The following is a 17,555-nucleotide window of genomic DNA, read 5'->3' as shown; positions in this document are numbered from 1 at the left end:
GCTTAGTTTAGAAGAACACCTGATGGCCGTGACCAGGGGGGCTTTTTACCAGGTTTGCCTGGTACACCAGTTGCACCCCTTCCTGGATCATGATGCCCTGTGCACAGTCACTCACGTCCTTGTCCTTTCTCAACTGGACTACTGTAACATTCTCTACATGGGGCTGAAGAGCACCCGGAGGCTTCAGCTGGTTCAGAATGTGGCCGCGTGGGTTGTCATGGGGCTACCTAGGTGCTCCCATGTTACACCCCTTTTAGGCGGCCTACACTGGTTGCTAGTTGTTTTCTGGGTGTGATTCAAGGTGTTAATTATGATCTTTAAAGCGCTCCATGGCTTAAGCCCAGGATACTTGCGAGACCACCTAGTGCCACTGGTAGACACCCACCGTCCAGTACGATCCCACAGAGTTGGCCTCCTCAGGGTGCCGTCAGCCAGGCAGTGTCGGCTGGCGACCCCCAGGGGGAGAGCCTTCTCTGTGGGAGCGCCTTCTCTTTGGAATGAGCTGCCCCTGGAGATTCACATAACTCCCGACCTCCGGTCCTTCCAGCGCACCCTAAAAAGTTGGCTTTTCCAGCAAGCCGGCCTGGCCTGAATAAATTAAATTATTAATTTTAATTGTTAATTTTTATTTAATTTCTAAATCTTATTGTAAATGTCTATTGGTTTTGTTTGGATATTCTATTTAATCTTTCTTTTAACTTCTGTAATATGTGTTTTTATGTTGTACGCTGCCCTGAGTCCTTTGGGAGAAGGGCGGCATATAAATCCAATAAACCTAACCTAAGCTAACCTACCAAATTCATGCAAAAAAAGAACATTGGCCTTGGAGACACTATGGCCCAGATCAGTTCAATCTGGTGATTTCTTTAAAGATTGGCAATATGTTTACCAGATCCTTGAGTCCTTTAAAAAAAGACTACTCACAGACTACTTTTCTTGCCTTTTTCATACTTTATCAAGATTAAATATATTAAAATAGATTTTAGCCACAGATTAAGTCAACGATCATACACAAGTTTTAATTTTCGCTGAAAACTGATAGGAAAAGAATTACAGAACATGTGAAAGAAGACAATAAATCAGAGAAACTTGAGCCTCAGTCTGTTCAACTGTCGGCATAGTTATTGTGTAAAGCCCAAAGTGATTTTACTTGGAATATTATGATTCAATCTGGGCCAGTCATTGGGACCAGAGGTTTAGTCTTCCGAGCTTTTGGACTCATGCTGGAGCCCATCCTCTCCCTCACCAGAATGTGTGTGAGAGAGGTTCCCTGAGAATGGGCTCCAGAATGAGTCTGAAAACTCAGATGAGTAAACCTCTGACTGACTCAGACTGGATCCTGCAACGTTATCCTGGAAGGCAAATATTTGCCGTCATTCATGAAACTATATTAGAGTGATCTTTGTAAATCAAGACCATATTGACTAGTAATTGTAGAAACTAATATGTCTAGGAAAAGATACCATCAAAAGACTATTCGAGAAAAAGAATAGTATTATGAAAGGTGTTGGGATTATCTTGAGTACAGGCTTTTTCCTATAAGCAATAACATAAGCTGGGCAGAGAAATTACAAGTGTTTAATGGCATATCTCCTATATTTATTTATTTATTTATTATTCATATTTATAGACCGCCCCCTCTCCCGAAAGGGACTCGGGGCGGTGTACAGTCACTAAAATACGTTATAAAATACATACAAAACAGTTAAATAATTAAATACGTAGGTGGAGGAGGTTGCAAGACTGTACATAGAATAATAAATATTAAATATAGTATATAGTGTATTAAAAACTTTTTAAAACCCCAAACCCAATTAAAATGAATAAATCCCCGGGAGGTAGAACTAAGAAAGTGCCAGGCCAGCTGATTGAAATAGGTGAGTCTTTAACTTTTGCCGGAAGGAACGGAGGTCGGTGGTAGTTCGAATGTCAGGGGGGAGGTCATTCCAGAGGGTTGGGCCCATCACAGAGAAGGATCTACTCCTAGGTGTCGCCCGCTGGCATTGACTAGCAGACGGCACCAGGAGGAGCCCCTCTCTGTGTGAGCGGATAGGTCGCAGGGACGTGTGTGGTAGGATGCGATCCTGCAGGTAACTAGGTCCACTGCCATGGAGCGCTTTAAAGATGGTGATCAATACCTTGAAACGCACCCGAAAGGCCACAGGTAGCCAGTGCAGCTCGCGCAGGAGAGGTGTTACGTGGGAGTAACGTGTACTTCCCATAATAACCCGCGCGGCTGCGTTCTGAACTAGCTGCAGTCTCCGGACGCGTCCCAAGGGAAGCCCCATGTAGAGAGCATTGCAGTAGTCCAGGCGAGACGTCACCAGCGCATGAGTGACCGTGCGCAGGGCACTCCGGTCAAGTAGGGGGCGCAATTGGCGCACCAGGCGAACCTGGTGGAACGCCCCCCTTGCCACGGCTGCCACATGGTCCTCCATTGACAGCCGGGCATCAAGGAGGACGCCCAAATTGCGCGCCCGCTCCACAGGGGACAATTGTTCGCCCCCTATGGCCAGCGATGGAGTCAGCTGGCTGAACCGAGGCGCCGGTAACCACAGCCACTCGGTCTTGGAGGGGTTGAGTTTAAGTCTGTTGTCCCCCATCCAGACCCCGACGGCTTCCAAACACCGGGACATCACTTCGACAGCCTCGTTGGGGTGGTTTGGGGTTGAAATATACAGCTGAGTATCATCAGCGTAAAGATGGTACTCAACCCCAAAACCACGGATGATCTCACCCAGCGGCTTCACATATGCGTTGAACAGGAGAGGCGAGAGGACCGACCCCTGTGGCACCCCACAAGTGAGTGGCCTCAGGGACGATCTCTGCCCCCCTGTCAACACACATTGCTTCCGGTCGGAGAGGTAGGAGCCGAACCACCGCAAAACGGTGCCTCCGACTCCCATCCCCTCCAACCGGCGCAATAGGATACCATGGTCGATGGTATCAAAAGCCGCCGAGAGGTCTAATAGGACCAGGATAGAGGAGCAACCCCTATCTCTGGCCCTCCAGAGATCATCGACCAACGCGACCAAGGCTGTCTCAGTGCTGTGCCCGGGTCGGAAGCCGGACTGGCGTGGGTCTAGATAGTCGGATTCGTCTAGGTGTCGCGGGAGCTGCTGCGCCACCACATTCTCGACAACCTTCGCCAGAAAGGGGAGGTTGGAGACTGGACGATAGTTAGCTAGCTCCATTGGGTCGAGCGCAGGCCTCTTGAGCAAGGGTCTCACCACCGCCTCTTTCAAGGCGGTTGGTAAGTATCCCTCACTCAGTGAGGCGCTCACCAGGCCCAGGAGCCAGCCTCGTGTCACCTCCCAGGCTGCCAGTACCAGCCAGGAGGGGCACGGGTCCGTTAAACAAGTGGTGGGTCGCAGCCGTCCACGCAGCCTGGAGTTCTTCATACGTTGCTATCATTTTATATTGTAAAATATGTTATCGTGTTAAGCTTGTTGTGATAGCCACTGATAAGCCAAGTAAAGGTTCACATCTATTTCTACAAGAAATTCCTCTCTTGTTACTTGAGACCACTACATGGGAAAATAGATCAATAGATTGGCATGGAATAGCACCAGCTAGGTAATTTCTGTCTCCCATTCCTTGCTAAGTTTGAAAGATGAGAAAACGCAAGATCAATAGAGCTGAATGGTGTGATTTTGTTGAAATAAAAAGATGGGAGATGGGTAGCTGACAATAACTACATAATTATAGAGCTGACTGAAAAAAAATTTCCAGCCTTCTTGGTTAATGAGACGGTAACTGCAAGGTGCCTAATAATTTGATAGAAAATGGAAGGCTGTAGCATATAATTGTCTCCAGTTATAAAGGCATTACGTACATAGTTTTTGTACAAGCAAACAATAACTGTTCAAAAACAGAGACTGATATATCAGAAATGAAATAATATGGGGAAAATGCAAATGAAAGCACAGTAAAAGCATGGCATGTCTCTTGTCTGTTTGAAAGAAGAAGAATACTCTGATGTTGATACTAGTTATACTATTGACAGGAACATTTTAAGAAAACAGATTTTGTTAAATAGCCTATCTTTAATATAAATAAGCTATTTTAATATGGAATATGTTTTCACTCTGCTTATTTTTAATTTTTCACACTTAAACGTTTGCCTGTTGTCAGCTTCTTATATAGAACTTTTTCTAATGAAATTTGCACACTAATTATAACTATCTGCAGTTTGGAAAAGATTGCAGAGATGATTGCCTCAAAAATATTTTTCTTCACCTGGTACCAATGCAGTAAACAATATGTGTTTAAGTTGGATTGCAACTGCTATCACAAAGCCAGCAGCATTTTCATCTTTCCCTGTTGCAATAAAATCAAAGCACATATTTATGGCCTTTTAAAAAGCTCATTTGAGTCAGCCTGCTTGAACACATTTTTACCTCAAGAGGGCATTGCTGCTTTTAACAGCAGCACAATCTTCTGTTGAACTGAATATTTCAGTGGAAATGTTTTGGCTTAGCTAAGTAAAGCAGTTGGAAGAACAGAAATTTAGCTTCTATAAATCTGCCCTATCACTTAGATGATCCACAGAGTTTATGTAAAACCAATGCATTTTGAAATGTAACTTGTAATTTAATATAGAACTTGAATTTCTTGTAACTTACAAAATTGACCACACATTTCCATTTTATGTATATCATATTATGTTCTTTCTATACATCTTTACTGCTACTATCCAGATTTTTCATGCCATATGCTAAATAAATAAATAGTGTGATAAGACTATTTAGGGTTATATCGCATGTCTTAGTGTGCCCAATATAAAGAGGAAGGGAAATCATAGTACTGATTTTTGGGATGACCCGGGAGTTCAAATTATTCCTGTGTGAGATGTGATGTGACTCATTTCATCTCAGAGATAGATAGAATAAACAATAATTTAGTACACAGTACAATTTTTACAGAAAATCATTCCCCTGAGGTCAGATTGGCCCCAATCTTTATGGCCTTCTGGAATGGCCTGAAGCCCTAGCTTTTTCATCTGGTCTTGAGTGATGTGGAACCCATAAAATGTCTGTAATATTCTTAAACTGCTCTCATGGTGCTTGTATTGTATAAGTTTAATTATTTTTTAACATTTGGACTGTTTATATAACTGTTTTATTATTTTGCTACTGGATTATGTTTAAATAGAAGATGCCCAGAGTCATGAATGTGAGGTGGGGGAAGATATATGAATGAATGAATGAATGAATGAATGAATGAATGAATGAATGAAAGAAAGAAAGAAAGAAAGAAAGAAAGAAAGAAAGAAAGAAAGAAAGAAAGAAATTTGCAACAAAAGAAGCATAGTTGTGATACTGTCGGCCTGGTGAACTAGTCCAGACAGGAATCACACTTGGTACTAGCTCTAAGCTTGTTGTAAGCATACATTAAATAAGCTTGTAAGCTTCTATGAACAGAATTTTGCAAATCTGAAAGTATATCTCTCCCTACTGGCTTTCTCACTCCAAGAAACTAGGGAAGGATCTTGCTATCAGCCGTGCCCCCATTTTTTCTGTGGATTCAGCTGCTTTTTATCTGACTGTCATCTAGTCTGCAGCTCTTCCTCCTATCTCCCATGGTAATTCCAACATCGTGTTAAAGATATCATAGTCCTATACTTTAACAGAATAAGAAATCAATTAAGGATTCGTTTTGAACAGTTACATCTACATCATCTACGTACATCTACATATACAAATATATCAGAAATAAAGTCACTGATTTAGCTCACTGGGGTTCTACTTCCATACTTTGTCAACTAATGTCCACCAGCAAAAAGAGTACAACATAAAAAGGCATAGTAAATCATTGCCATAATTACGTTTCAATGAAAAGCTTTACAGCATATGAGAATAAATTGCTATACAAATCTATCCTTTATGTAAGTCCAAGAACATTCATAAGAAAGATTTGCAGGACACAGAATAAATAGCTCCCTAAAACTTTAGTTTCTCTTTCAAAACTTTAAATCATAGCTCTATGCTATCTGTGAAATGTCAAAATAATAAAATGACTCCAAGAACCAAAAACAAACATCAAAGAGCAACGTGTAAAATTGAAAGCAAACTAACAGCATGTTTCTCAGCTGAAAGTGCTATCACACACTGCTTCCATGCAGAGGTGACCTGTGAACAGAAACAACTGGATTTCACATCCAAGTGTCTTGTTATTGCCGAGCAGAGATACCTTTTAACGGGATTTATAGACTGCCCCATGGGATCTTTCGCACTTAAAAGCAGCCAAGTTTAAAATGCTGTTGTGTCTTCAGACATACAGATTTATAAACACGATTCTGTATGAATAAACTGCCTTGTATATACACATAATCATAACATCAAATCATTGGCCACTTCACCAACCCGCAATTTATCATCTGCTGTGATTTTAATATCTGACCGTTACCCTTACATATTGTCTTCAACATCGACCATGGCTATGATGGACATAAGCCTCCCGCTACCCCCTTGAACACTGTCCGCTGCCCCCCCCGTGGATATGTCATCTCCCCATTCCATCTCCCTATGATGTCACTCCGTTTTGGTTGATGCCGCACTCTCCTCTATATTATACTGCGACAGAACTTTACTCCCTTCAGGAACTCCCCCTTTCCCGGGATGGCCTTCTTGCTTATCAAGATGCTTCCTTAATGATAGCTCTTGGGATCCCGACAGATGGCATGAGAAGAAGGGGCTTCTTAGGGGTTTTTACAGGGGGTTTTAAATCAAATTTTAAGAGGTGGGTGGGGGGTTTGATTTGGATGGCTCAGACAGACTTGGGGGGGGGAGTCTGCCAGGACACAGGCCAGAGCTAACTAATGGATGCATGTCGGGAGTACTGGAAAGGGTTGGGATTCCGGGGGAGACATTAAAGCATTTAATTGGGAGATTTGCCATCTCTACTGTATCTAATACAGTAAGAAATGGTGGGGGCCTAGGGGCAAATTATGTCCGGAGGATATCCCTCATTGCCCCTCTTGCACTCCTGGGTGCTCAGGAATACAGGACCTGGATCTCTGGCTGGTATCGCTTAACGCCAGGTCCATGGTACATAAGGCTCCCCACATTTACGACCTCATACAAGAGGGGAGAGCGGATCTGGCGTGCATTACAGAGACCTAGTTGGGCCATGAGGGGGGTGTTCCCCTCATTGAATTATGCCCACCAGGCTTCCGGGCATTTCACCAGCCGAGAGTCCAGGGCAGGGGCGGGGTGGATGGGGTGGCGGTGGTTATTAGGGAAAGTCTTGGACTTCAGGAGGTCACTGTGCCTCAGATATGTGGGTGTGAGTCACTTTTTGTGAAGTGGGGCCTTGGAGTCCAGGTGGGCCTTTTTGTTATGTATCTGTCTCCCTGCTACATTTCATCGGCCCTGCCAGAGCTGCTAAATGTGTTAGCCGGATTGGCAGTTGATTTCCCCAGGCTTATGGTCCTGGGGATTTCAATCTGCCTTCCATTGGTGAGACATCCGAGTCAGCTCGGGAGTTCATGGCTTCCATGATGGCTATGGACCTAACTCAGTTAATTCAAGACCCCACTCATAATAGGTGACAGACGCTCGACCTAATTTTCTTTTCTGGACGGTGGATGAATGATCTAGATTTAGGAGATATTTCTATCCAACCCTTGTCATGGTCAGATCATTTCCTCCTTAGGCTTGACTTCCATACTGCCACTCCTCACTGCAGGGAGGCAGAACCGATTAGATGGTTCTGCCCCAGGCGCCTGATGGACCCTGAAAGGTTCCTGATGGAGCTTGGGACTTTTCCTGAATCCCTTGCTCACAGTTCGACCAAAGCCCTAAGGGAAGCCTGGGATAGGGTGGCCACTGGGACCTTGGACCACGTTGTGCCTTTGTGGCCTCTGATTCAGTGCCGATCCTGGATAGCTTCCTGGTTTACCAAGAAGCTCCGGGACATAAAACATTGGAAAAGATGCCTAGAGAGTTATTGGAGGGCCAGCTGGTCCGAATCAGACCAAACACTAGTAAGAATTCATATTAAATCCTACTTAGTGGCGATAAAAGCAACAAAACAGTAACATTTTTCCATTCTTATCGCATCTGCAGATAACTGCCCAGCCACCCTGTTAAGGGTGACCTGCTCATTACTTAATCAAGGAACTGGGGAAGACCCCTTGCAGGGTAGGACTGAGGAATTTGTTCAGTATCTGCAGGATAAAATCGCTCAGATTCAGACAGGCTTGGACTCTGACTGGTTAGATTCGGGTGAGTCGACGGGGATGAATCTTGTGGAAACTATCTGGGATGAGTTTGACCTGGTGACTCCCAAGGGCATGGACAGGATTATGGGGAGACTCAGTGCTGCCACTTGTGTGCTGGACCCATGTCCCTCTTGGTTAGTTTCAGATTCCCGGGAGGTGACACGAGGCTGGCTCGAGGTGATTACCAACACTTCATTGAGAGTGGGGATCTTTCCCACTGCCTTGAAGGAGGCGGTGGTGAGGACCCTCCTTAAGAAGCCTTCCCTGGACCCAGCCTCTTTAGCCAACTACCATCCAGTCTCCAATCTTCGCTTTGTAGCGAAGGTTGTTGACAGTGTGGTAGTACGTCAGCTTCTCCAGTACCTGGATGAAGCTACCTATCTGGATCCATTTCAGTGGAGTTTCAGGAATGGGTACAGCATGGAGACGGCATTGGTCGCATTGGTTGATGATCTCTGGCGGGCCTGGGACAGGGGTTGTTCCTCTGTCCTGGTCCTATTAGACCTCTCGGCGGCTTTCGATACCATCAACCATGGTATCCTACTGCGATGACTCGGGGGCTGTGAGTGGGGGGCACCATTTTGCGGTGGTTCTTCTCCTACCTGTCGGATTGATTGCCATTCGTGTTCACTGGAGGGCAGAGATAGAGCCTGAGGTGCCTCACTTGTGGGGTGCCCCAGGGGTTGGTTCTCTCACCCCTCCTGTTCAACATATACATGAAACCGCTGGGCGAGATCATCCGTGGTTTTGGGGTATGGTATCATCAATATGCTGATGATACCCAACTTTTCATCTCTACCCCAAACCACCCAAATGATGCCCTCGACGTGATGTTCCGATGCCTGGAGGCTGTACGGATCTGGATGGGGACAAACAGGCTCAAGCTCAATCCCCCCAAGACTGAGTGGCTGTGGTTCCCATCATCCCGATTTGTGCATCTTGTACCATCTTTGATGATAGGGGGAAAAATTTTAGCCCGCTCAGATAGGGCCCGCAATCTGGGAATACTCCTGGATACGCGGCTTAGTTTAGAAGAACACCTGATATCCGTGACCAGGGGGGGCCTTTTACTAGGTTTGCCTGGTACGCCAGTTGCGCCCCTTCCTGGATCAGGATGCCCTGTGCATAGTCACTCATGCCCTTATCCTTTCTCCTGGACTACTGTAACGCTCTCTACATGGAGCTGCCCTTGAAGAGCACCCAGAGGCTTCAGCTGGTTCAGAATGCGGCCACGCAGGTTGTCATCGGGGTACCTAGATGCTCCCATGTTACACCCCTTTTAGGCGGCCTGCACTGGTTGCTGGTTTTTTTCTGGGTGTGATTCAAGGTGTTAATTATGATCTTTAAAGCGCTCCATGGCTTAGGCTCAGGGTACTTGCAAGACCACCTAGTGCCACAGGTAGCCTCCCACCATCCAGTACGATCTCACAGAGTTGGCCTCCTCAGGGTGGCGTTGGTCAGGCAGTGTCGGCTGGCAACCCCCAGGGGGAGAGCCTTCTCTGTGGGAGCGCCTTCCCTTTGGAATGAGCTGCCCCCAGAGCTTCACATAATTCCAGACCTCCAGTCCTTCTGGTGCGCCCTAAAAGGGCAAGCCTGCCTGGCCTGAATAAAATAAATCATTAATTTTAATTGTTAATTTTAATTTAATTTCTAAATCTCATTGTAAATGTCTATTGGGTTTTTTGGATATTCTATTTAATCTTTCTTTTAACTTTTGTAATATGTATTTTTATGTTGTATGCCACCCTGAGTCCTTCGGGAGAAGGGCAGCATATAAGTCCAATAAATCTAACCTAACCTAACCTAACCTAAATGGGAAATGAATGCAGGGAGCATGCTGATAATACAGTTTGCTTTTTTATTGTTTTCTTCATTTAAAATCACTGCAAAATAACAAAGGGGTGTCCATTAAATTAAATTCTACCAGTTCTGATGATTTTTTTTAAAAAATTCTTAATCAATTTGAGAAGATCATATCTGAACTAGAGATTAATATTAAATCAACTAGTGATGCTGCAAATATTACTGAAGCATGCCGCTTAATGGGCTGAAGATGAACAAAGTAGCCCGTAAGAGTCTTTTCCTGATACAAAGAACCAGAGCAAATTTCACATTATGAAATACAACTTGGCTATGGGTCAGATTCCCTACCAAAATTCAGGAAGTGGTCATTCTAATCAGAAGTGGGATTCCCTTCCCTTCCCTACTGGTTTGCAAATGTGAGTGTGCTCATGCATGCGCTTTACTCGTATGCACCTTATCTGCTCAGGCACACTGCCTTCTGTGCATGCTCAGTGCTCACGCATTACGTCGGGGTAGGTGGGTGGAGCCTCCCACAGCCGCCGCTACTGCTTTGCCTGAACCAGAGATATCCAGCTGATCCCAATGTACACAGATACCACTGCAATATAAACTTCAGAGGACATCACAGAAGAATCTGAATTGTAATCTATATGGTGGTTACGTGGTCCAAATGTAATGGCTGGAACCAGTCTCATGGAAATCCCATCCCTCCCAAAGATGCTTTACGAATGTTCACATGGATGGGAGTGTTGGATTTCTTTCCTCAGAAATCACCAAAATGCAGCCAGTAGAGAAAAAGCATTCTCAATAGTCACAGAAATATGGTGAAAGATGAAAAAGTAAAACAAAATATTGCGGAAGGGAGACTAGCTTACTCGGAGGAAAAGGTCTCTGAACCAAGAAATACTTTTTTATAGCAAAATATTTGGTGCAAATATTAAATTATTATTTAGTTATCGTTCATTGTGACAAACACCTCATAATTTATCAAAGGAGTTCACATAAAACCAACTCATGTATATATAGAGTAATAACATTGTTCCCTGATACATCAACTGTCCTTATTGAAAACAATACAAAATAAATATCAGAAGTGGGTGAAAAAAGAGACATTGTAGTCTTAACTTCCTATCTATGTGAGTATACACAACATTTTTGCTGCCTTAGGCCAGAAGTGATACAATAGAAAAACAGAATTCCAGAGTCAGAGGCTAATATTTTCAATGAGTTTGAGCTATAACACCTCTGCTGTATTGGTAGACCTGACTCTATTTCCTCCGATAGCTGACTTCTTGGAAAGTATCTGGCACAAATTCTATTAACTATACAATTCACATAATATCCTATTTAACTGCTACACTGATAATTCGGTAAGCAGAATTATTTCCATATAACAGTTGATCTGGGTGCTGATACACACACACACACACACACACACACACACACACCTTTTTCAACTCACCCAACATTTCTATATACCCCTGGGTATCTTCCCCACAATGCATCTACCCCTGCACCCACTCCATGACTCACGTAGGTCTTGTCACCCTCTTGTGCACTTCTTGTGCACCCTTTTGCACATTCAAGCACCATTCTTGGTTCATGCAATACATATTTTATACTCTCATACATCCTCCCTCGTATGTGCAGCAGTTGTGCATCCCTTTGCACTCTTGTGCATCCTACTCAATCCTTTCCTACACTTCCTAGATTCCCACATACCATTCCCCACTCAGCAGCAGTCTGAGACTTGTAATTTCCTGCTGACTTCCCCACTGACTTTGGTTGCAGGAAGTAACAGTTGTGGGATTCAGTTGATGACAGCAACTGGGATTGCAGGGGTTGCCATTGGTAGGTGATGCAGTTGTGTTTCATGGTTGTATCACTTAGTAACAGAAATTCTGGTCCCAATTGCTCTCACAAGTTGGGTATTTAAAATCTCAAGAACTATAAAACAGATACATTCAACATATTTAAGGGGGCAAGTTCAGAAAGCTTAAGGGATATTAAGTATCATCGAAATAAGTTCAAGATTTTTGAAAGGCATGTATGCAAAAATCTATTAGTGTTCTATATTAGCAGTGCTTTACCTTTCAATTTTGCAGGAAATTTTTTATAGCTTAAAACAAAATGAAAGGAATCAAACAGTCACAAAACCTGACTTTTGACTGAGACAACTAAGTGGAGTATTATAGAAACTGAATATTACCTTTTCCTCAATTGGTGTGTGCTATTAAGATTGATTTATTGTCCCCAAATCTGACAGTATTTTTTTTAAAAGTTATAAGCAGGGTTTATCCATTCTGTAAGTAACTAAATCTGGCTGTTTGTCATTTTAAGCATTTGTAGGTTTTTTCTTCTCTTTTCTGCAACTGTAAAATTCCTTGCTGAGGCTGAACTGAACATTGAGGTCAACACCCTTGAGACTCTCATAAAGCCTTGCAATACAACTTTACCAGCAGACAGATATATGATGACACAGAAATGAGGCAGAGATGAAGTAACGGTCCATTCTCCTTGTCCTAGCCATCCCCAAGTGAATCATCTTACAAACATGAAAGTAAAAAAATTTGCCTCCAAACACTACACCAAAAATTCAACTTCTCGACCAAGGCATAATCAAAACATTCAAAATGCACTACCGAACCCAGTTTCTGCAGTGGGTTATTGCTAAAATGAAAATCTACAGACCATCCGAAGAAGCAAAATCCTAACCCTTAACTCTAACTTGTGAATTAAGTGAGGAGGACACAGAAACTGCAGATTTTTCCGAAAGAAGAGAATGGCAGTCATTTGATAATGCAGTTAAAGACATTTTCTGTAGAAAAATGCCCGGGTACACTGAGTGGTATAGCTAGCATTGAGAGTTCCTTCTCCTTTTCTCATAAAAAGAATTAGAAATAGACTAAAACTGACTCTTCTTTTTTTCAGAGAGACTGATCAAACCATGAGAAAAGAATACATACATAAATGTTTTAATACAGTATTGTATGAATGATTTTCTTTTGTTTTCACTTTGTGTGTTTCTGTATGACATTCTCTAAGAAAAGCTGTACAATAAAATGTGGCATGTCTACATATCAGTACAGTTCTTCCATATGTTGTGCTTAAATTTCAGAGGTTTTACTGTATTTAGAAAACATATATTGTCTTTAAAATAAAAATATCAATTAAACAATAAAATCACCATGTTAAGCATAACAGTAAGTAAAAACATATAAAGCTAGTTTTCACCATATAGAACCTACCTCTACAAAAAAATATTCAAACTAATAAAAATTGTTCCAGACTACTTCTATACTTTTAAAGCAGCCAAAATATTTATATTTAATTTTGCAAAGCAAAGCTACTAAATAGCAGCCTATGTTTTCTACGTAATTTTGATTAATGAATTCACCTTGTATTTTATAATATTGCATTTTACATTGTAAATGAAAATATGGTATTCAGAATGTTGTCTTAGAATATTATTATTTATTTAATATTTATCTTTTGAAATTCCATTTTTCCTTTACTCTAAAGAATACAAATGGGCTTTCCTGAGTTTTATTCCCATAATAACCCTAGACTGGGCTGAGAGAGAAACATTATTTGTAAAACACACCTTTGGTCTTTCCATTATTTCAGCTTCAGACCTTTATCACTTTTTAAATTAACAAACACACGGTTTAGCATGACAGAGCCATCCAGTCAATACAGTTATCCAAACTAAGACTTCTGTTAAACAGAATAATTTTTGCTATATTCTTTCCAAATCCTTTCACTTGTGACTAAATCCAAAACATATTTCCTTTTTTCAGTTTTGAAATCAGAAGTGACTGGTCATTTTGAAAAGAGAGAACTTAATTTATCTACATAGGATGCAAAGACCTGCAAATAAGCATACAGCCTTTGTACCTGAAAATCTACTGTGCAGCAGGACAGATAAGTTTGTCATTTCTAGAAAAAAAAACTTAAAATGACCAATGGTATATCCCATTTCTCCTCCAAGGGCAGCACACATGCTGATCTCTGCTGTAGAACTAAGCAATAAAACGCATGTCATCTTATAAGCACTTCTATTTCCCCTATGTTGATTTTTGAATGCCAAAGGAGAAAACCAGATCAGAATGGTTTTGGAAGGTTAGGATCTGAATAATCTCTGTTCACAAGCAATATCTCTTCATCAGTTTCATTCTTCTTATTGAATGATTGATATGATAGCTGATAATTTAAAATGCAAAGCCAGGCATGAGTTTTATTTACGGTGCAGACTTTTTCGGTTTGCTACAGGTATCATTTTTACTATAGGCTGAGTTTGACAGAAAGGTTATTCAGATTTTGCTGCAAATTTGATTGTACATTGTACATCTATGGCACAGATTATTCAAAAAAATTGAGTCCCGTTGCTGTGTTTCTTTGCTTTCAGTGTGTAGTGGAAAGTGTGGGTATATATAGTTAAGAATATGATGAAAAACACAGGAGAGAAAAGGCAAAAAACAATGCACAAAATTTTTATTAAGTTTCTGTTATAAGTTCCTACCTGTGGGTCAGAAAGACGAGATAGGTCAGGATATAAGTAGAATTTTATTCCTTCAGCAGCCCCAGGTAATGTTACTCCTCGAATCAGTAGAATCAACAACATGACGTATGGAAATGTAGCGGTTACATATACAACCTATGAAAAAAGAGTGAAAAACCAAAGAACACATCATTTTACCAACAATCACCTATTTTATGTCACATATTATCCTTATGTTCATAAAACACTTAACGTCTACAGCAGGATAAGACATATGGCAATCTTGACATTTTTGAATTAAATTCTCCAGATTCCTCGCCTTTGCCCCACCTTGGTTCTTCTGAGGGAAGCTGAGGTGCAAAAAATCTGAAAGCAATGGTGTCTTAGGGGGAAGGGGAGGAAATGATGTAAGATTAATGAAATTAATGTTGTGATACAAGCCCTACCACCTTTCTACAGGCAACATGGCATTGCATACAAAAGGGGTGGGATGCTGCTGCTTTGATTCTTTTGAGGAATGCTTCTGATTCTTCAGAAGCAATTTTTTAAAATAGTCATGGCACAAAAAGCTCCAGAATTATCCCTAGTATCCACATTAAAAACATCCTGGAAAATATCCAGTCTTTCTCTGACTGCTTTTAACAAATATAAATCCAACAGAGGTCTCACTTTTGCCAAATTAATAACAAAATAACACCGAATTTCACAAGGAGATTCAAGAGTTCCACATCATCTCTAAATCAAAATTACAATTAACATGGTAAATTTATGTTAAAAAGAGTACAGATAATCCTCACTTAGTGCCCACTATTGGAGGGGGGGGGCTATTTCCATTGCTAAGTGATGCAATCACTAAGCAAAACATCATATGAAGCTGATGGTCACTTTTTCCACAGTTGTTAAGCAAACCACCCATAGTTGTGACAATCATGTGATTGCAACTTTTGTTTTTTTAACCACCGGCTAAACTATTGGTTCTGTTTGTCAGAAGCCAATTATGAATTGTTGTACAAGTGACAATAACACAACCATAGGATACTACAATAATTGCAAATGACCACTGGTTTCAAAGCGGCCATGTGTTATTCACATGGTTGTAAAGTTACTTTTTCAGCACCACTGCAACTTCAGATAGGCATGCCAGTCATTAAATGAGGCCAACCTGTAGTAAAAAGCTATTTCAGAACTACGTATTTTTTGCGAAACAGGTACTTCACAAGTAAGAGAGTGACATTAAATGTCTCTGCTTAAAGAATTACAGATTTACATCTTTTTCCAGTCGTGCACATCTGCTTCATAAGTTTTTTCCTAATGCATATACACAAACAGCCACCCTGCCTCCCCTTTTTCCAGTGGTACAGGTAACAGTATATGAACATTTAACCCATTTCTTTCAAAGACGTTGTAAGGCCTTGGTTTATTTGCACTGTTATCTCTTTTAACTAATTTCAAACCAAACACGTAGAAGTTTTCAAATGTGGTTCATTGAGAGTTGTGCTAGTCGTGATTCCACCCCTCCCCGGCAAAAAACCCTTTGCTGTAGCAGCTCTTGTCCTCCGGACTGAGGTTCCCTCAAAGCTATATGGCCCCATTCTGCTGTTGTGTAAAAGAGCCATGGAGACTGGTTCTTCATCCAAGCCTTCAGTGAGGGAAAGTGATATACCTCATTTCATCATATTTGCCACTTTGAATCTTTATATTTTAATTTTTATTGATTTTTTATTATTATTATTTCATACCCAACCTTTTCCAGTGGAAGGTACTTCAATACACACACATCCAAGTTTTGAGGACTTTGATTATTTCTGGAATAATTTTATTCAAGCTTTATTAGGTTTCAAGCATCTAGGGGTGTTTTAGGGCTTTATGAAGCAGATCCAGGAAGTAAAGTTCACAAATAAAGCATCTCACAGAATTGTATGCGCTCTCCTTATTGTTATTTTTCCTGCATGCATCTCAATAAGCAGTAGGCACTGCCTCTGCTTTTATTTTTAAAACTTTTCCGCAACATGTCAAACCTCTGAATAAAATTAGAACAAAAGAGTTTCTAATTACCCTACATCCTGCTTTAATTGCTTCTAATTGCTCGATGTACAAATTTGCATATCAATGCTCAAAATAGTTCTTCCATTGCTATGTCACAGCAACATCCATGTCTACATTAAGGAAATAAAGTAAATATGAAGACTTGCTGCGTCTGCAGGAACAGTTTAATTAAAAACGAATCTTCTGTGATCACAAATCACAGGGCACAGCATGCAAAAGGAGCAGGGTTTAACCTTGTGGCCCAGTTCAAAAGACAAGAATCAGAGTAACCATATGGTATACTTCCAGAGAGCTGAGAGAGCACTTAACATGGTGAATTTAGCTGCAAAAGTTAAAAATAGATTTCTTGTGCTCTCCTTACAATACAGGATGTCAGTTCAATCTTCACAGACTGTATCACTGAAGCTTGAAAGCAAATTGAGTCCAGAACACAGAACCCCCTTACCATAAATTTCAATCCATGGCTTTGCTTATATCATGCCCATAAATCTTCTGGTATGTAAATAACATTCCATTAACCTAGTCGCTTACAATGTGATTTTGTATGCATCATATGTGTGCAATTACAGACATGAAATACTGTTCCTAAAAAATGATAACAAAAACTCTCTGTTTTTGGAGAGTTATGTTTTTATCGTGAATTATTATTTTAGATACTGACAAATAATTACACGACCTCAAATGGACAGAGCTGCAGTAACCTACTAATGAATTTCCCATTGCTTTATCTTTTTTTCTATTTCATGTCTTTGTCACTGAAAAACTACCGTCACTTTCTCTTTCCACTAATGTTTCTTATTCGGCAATCAGCTCTTTGGTATGGCTCTGCAGTAAAGATCCTTATCTTGCTCCCTCCTGTCTGGAGACTTCTGCCAGGTCACAATGGGGTTAAGAGAGAAGCAGCAGGAAATGCCTGATTTACTGTCCGGGTAGAGAAGCATGATAAAAGGTATAAACAAAGAGGTCTCATGGGTATACTAA

The 17,555-nt window shown here is 41.3% G+C and overlaps 1 protein-coding gene across 2 annotated transcripts in view; it reads right to left on the bottom strand.

Annotated features, from left to right (window-relative positions):
• SLC6A11 (solute carrier family 6 member 11) overlaps positions 1–17,555 on the bottom strand; it is a 126,238-nt gene that overhangs the window by 44,262 nt on the left and 64,421 nt on the right. For both annotated transcript variants that reach the window (XR_014173878.1, XM_081936398.1), the window contains exon 7: positions 14,550–14,684. Coding sequence is in view for 1 of the 2 variants with exons in the window: in XM_081936398.1 (XP_081792524.1) it covers positions 14,550–14,684 (135 nt within the window). In the remaining variant the exon portion in view is untranslated. The remainder of the gene's footprint in view (positions 1–14,549; positions 14,685–17,555) is intronic.

Source organism: Natrix helvetica, assembly GCF_964273705.1.
Source record: "Natrix helvetica genome assembly, chromosome: 1".
Taxonomy (NCBI): domain Eukaryota; kingdom Metazoa; phylum Chordata; class Lepidosauria; order Squamata; family Natricidae; genus Natrix; species Natrix helvetica.
This window is presented reverse-complemented; position numbering and strand designations above follow the sequence as displayed.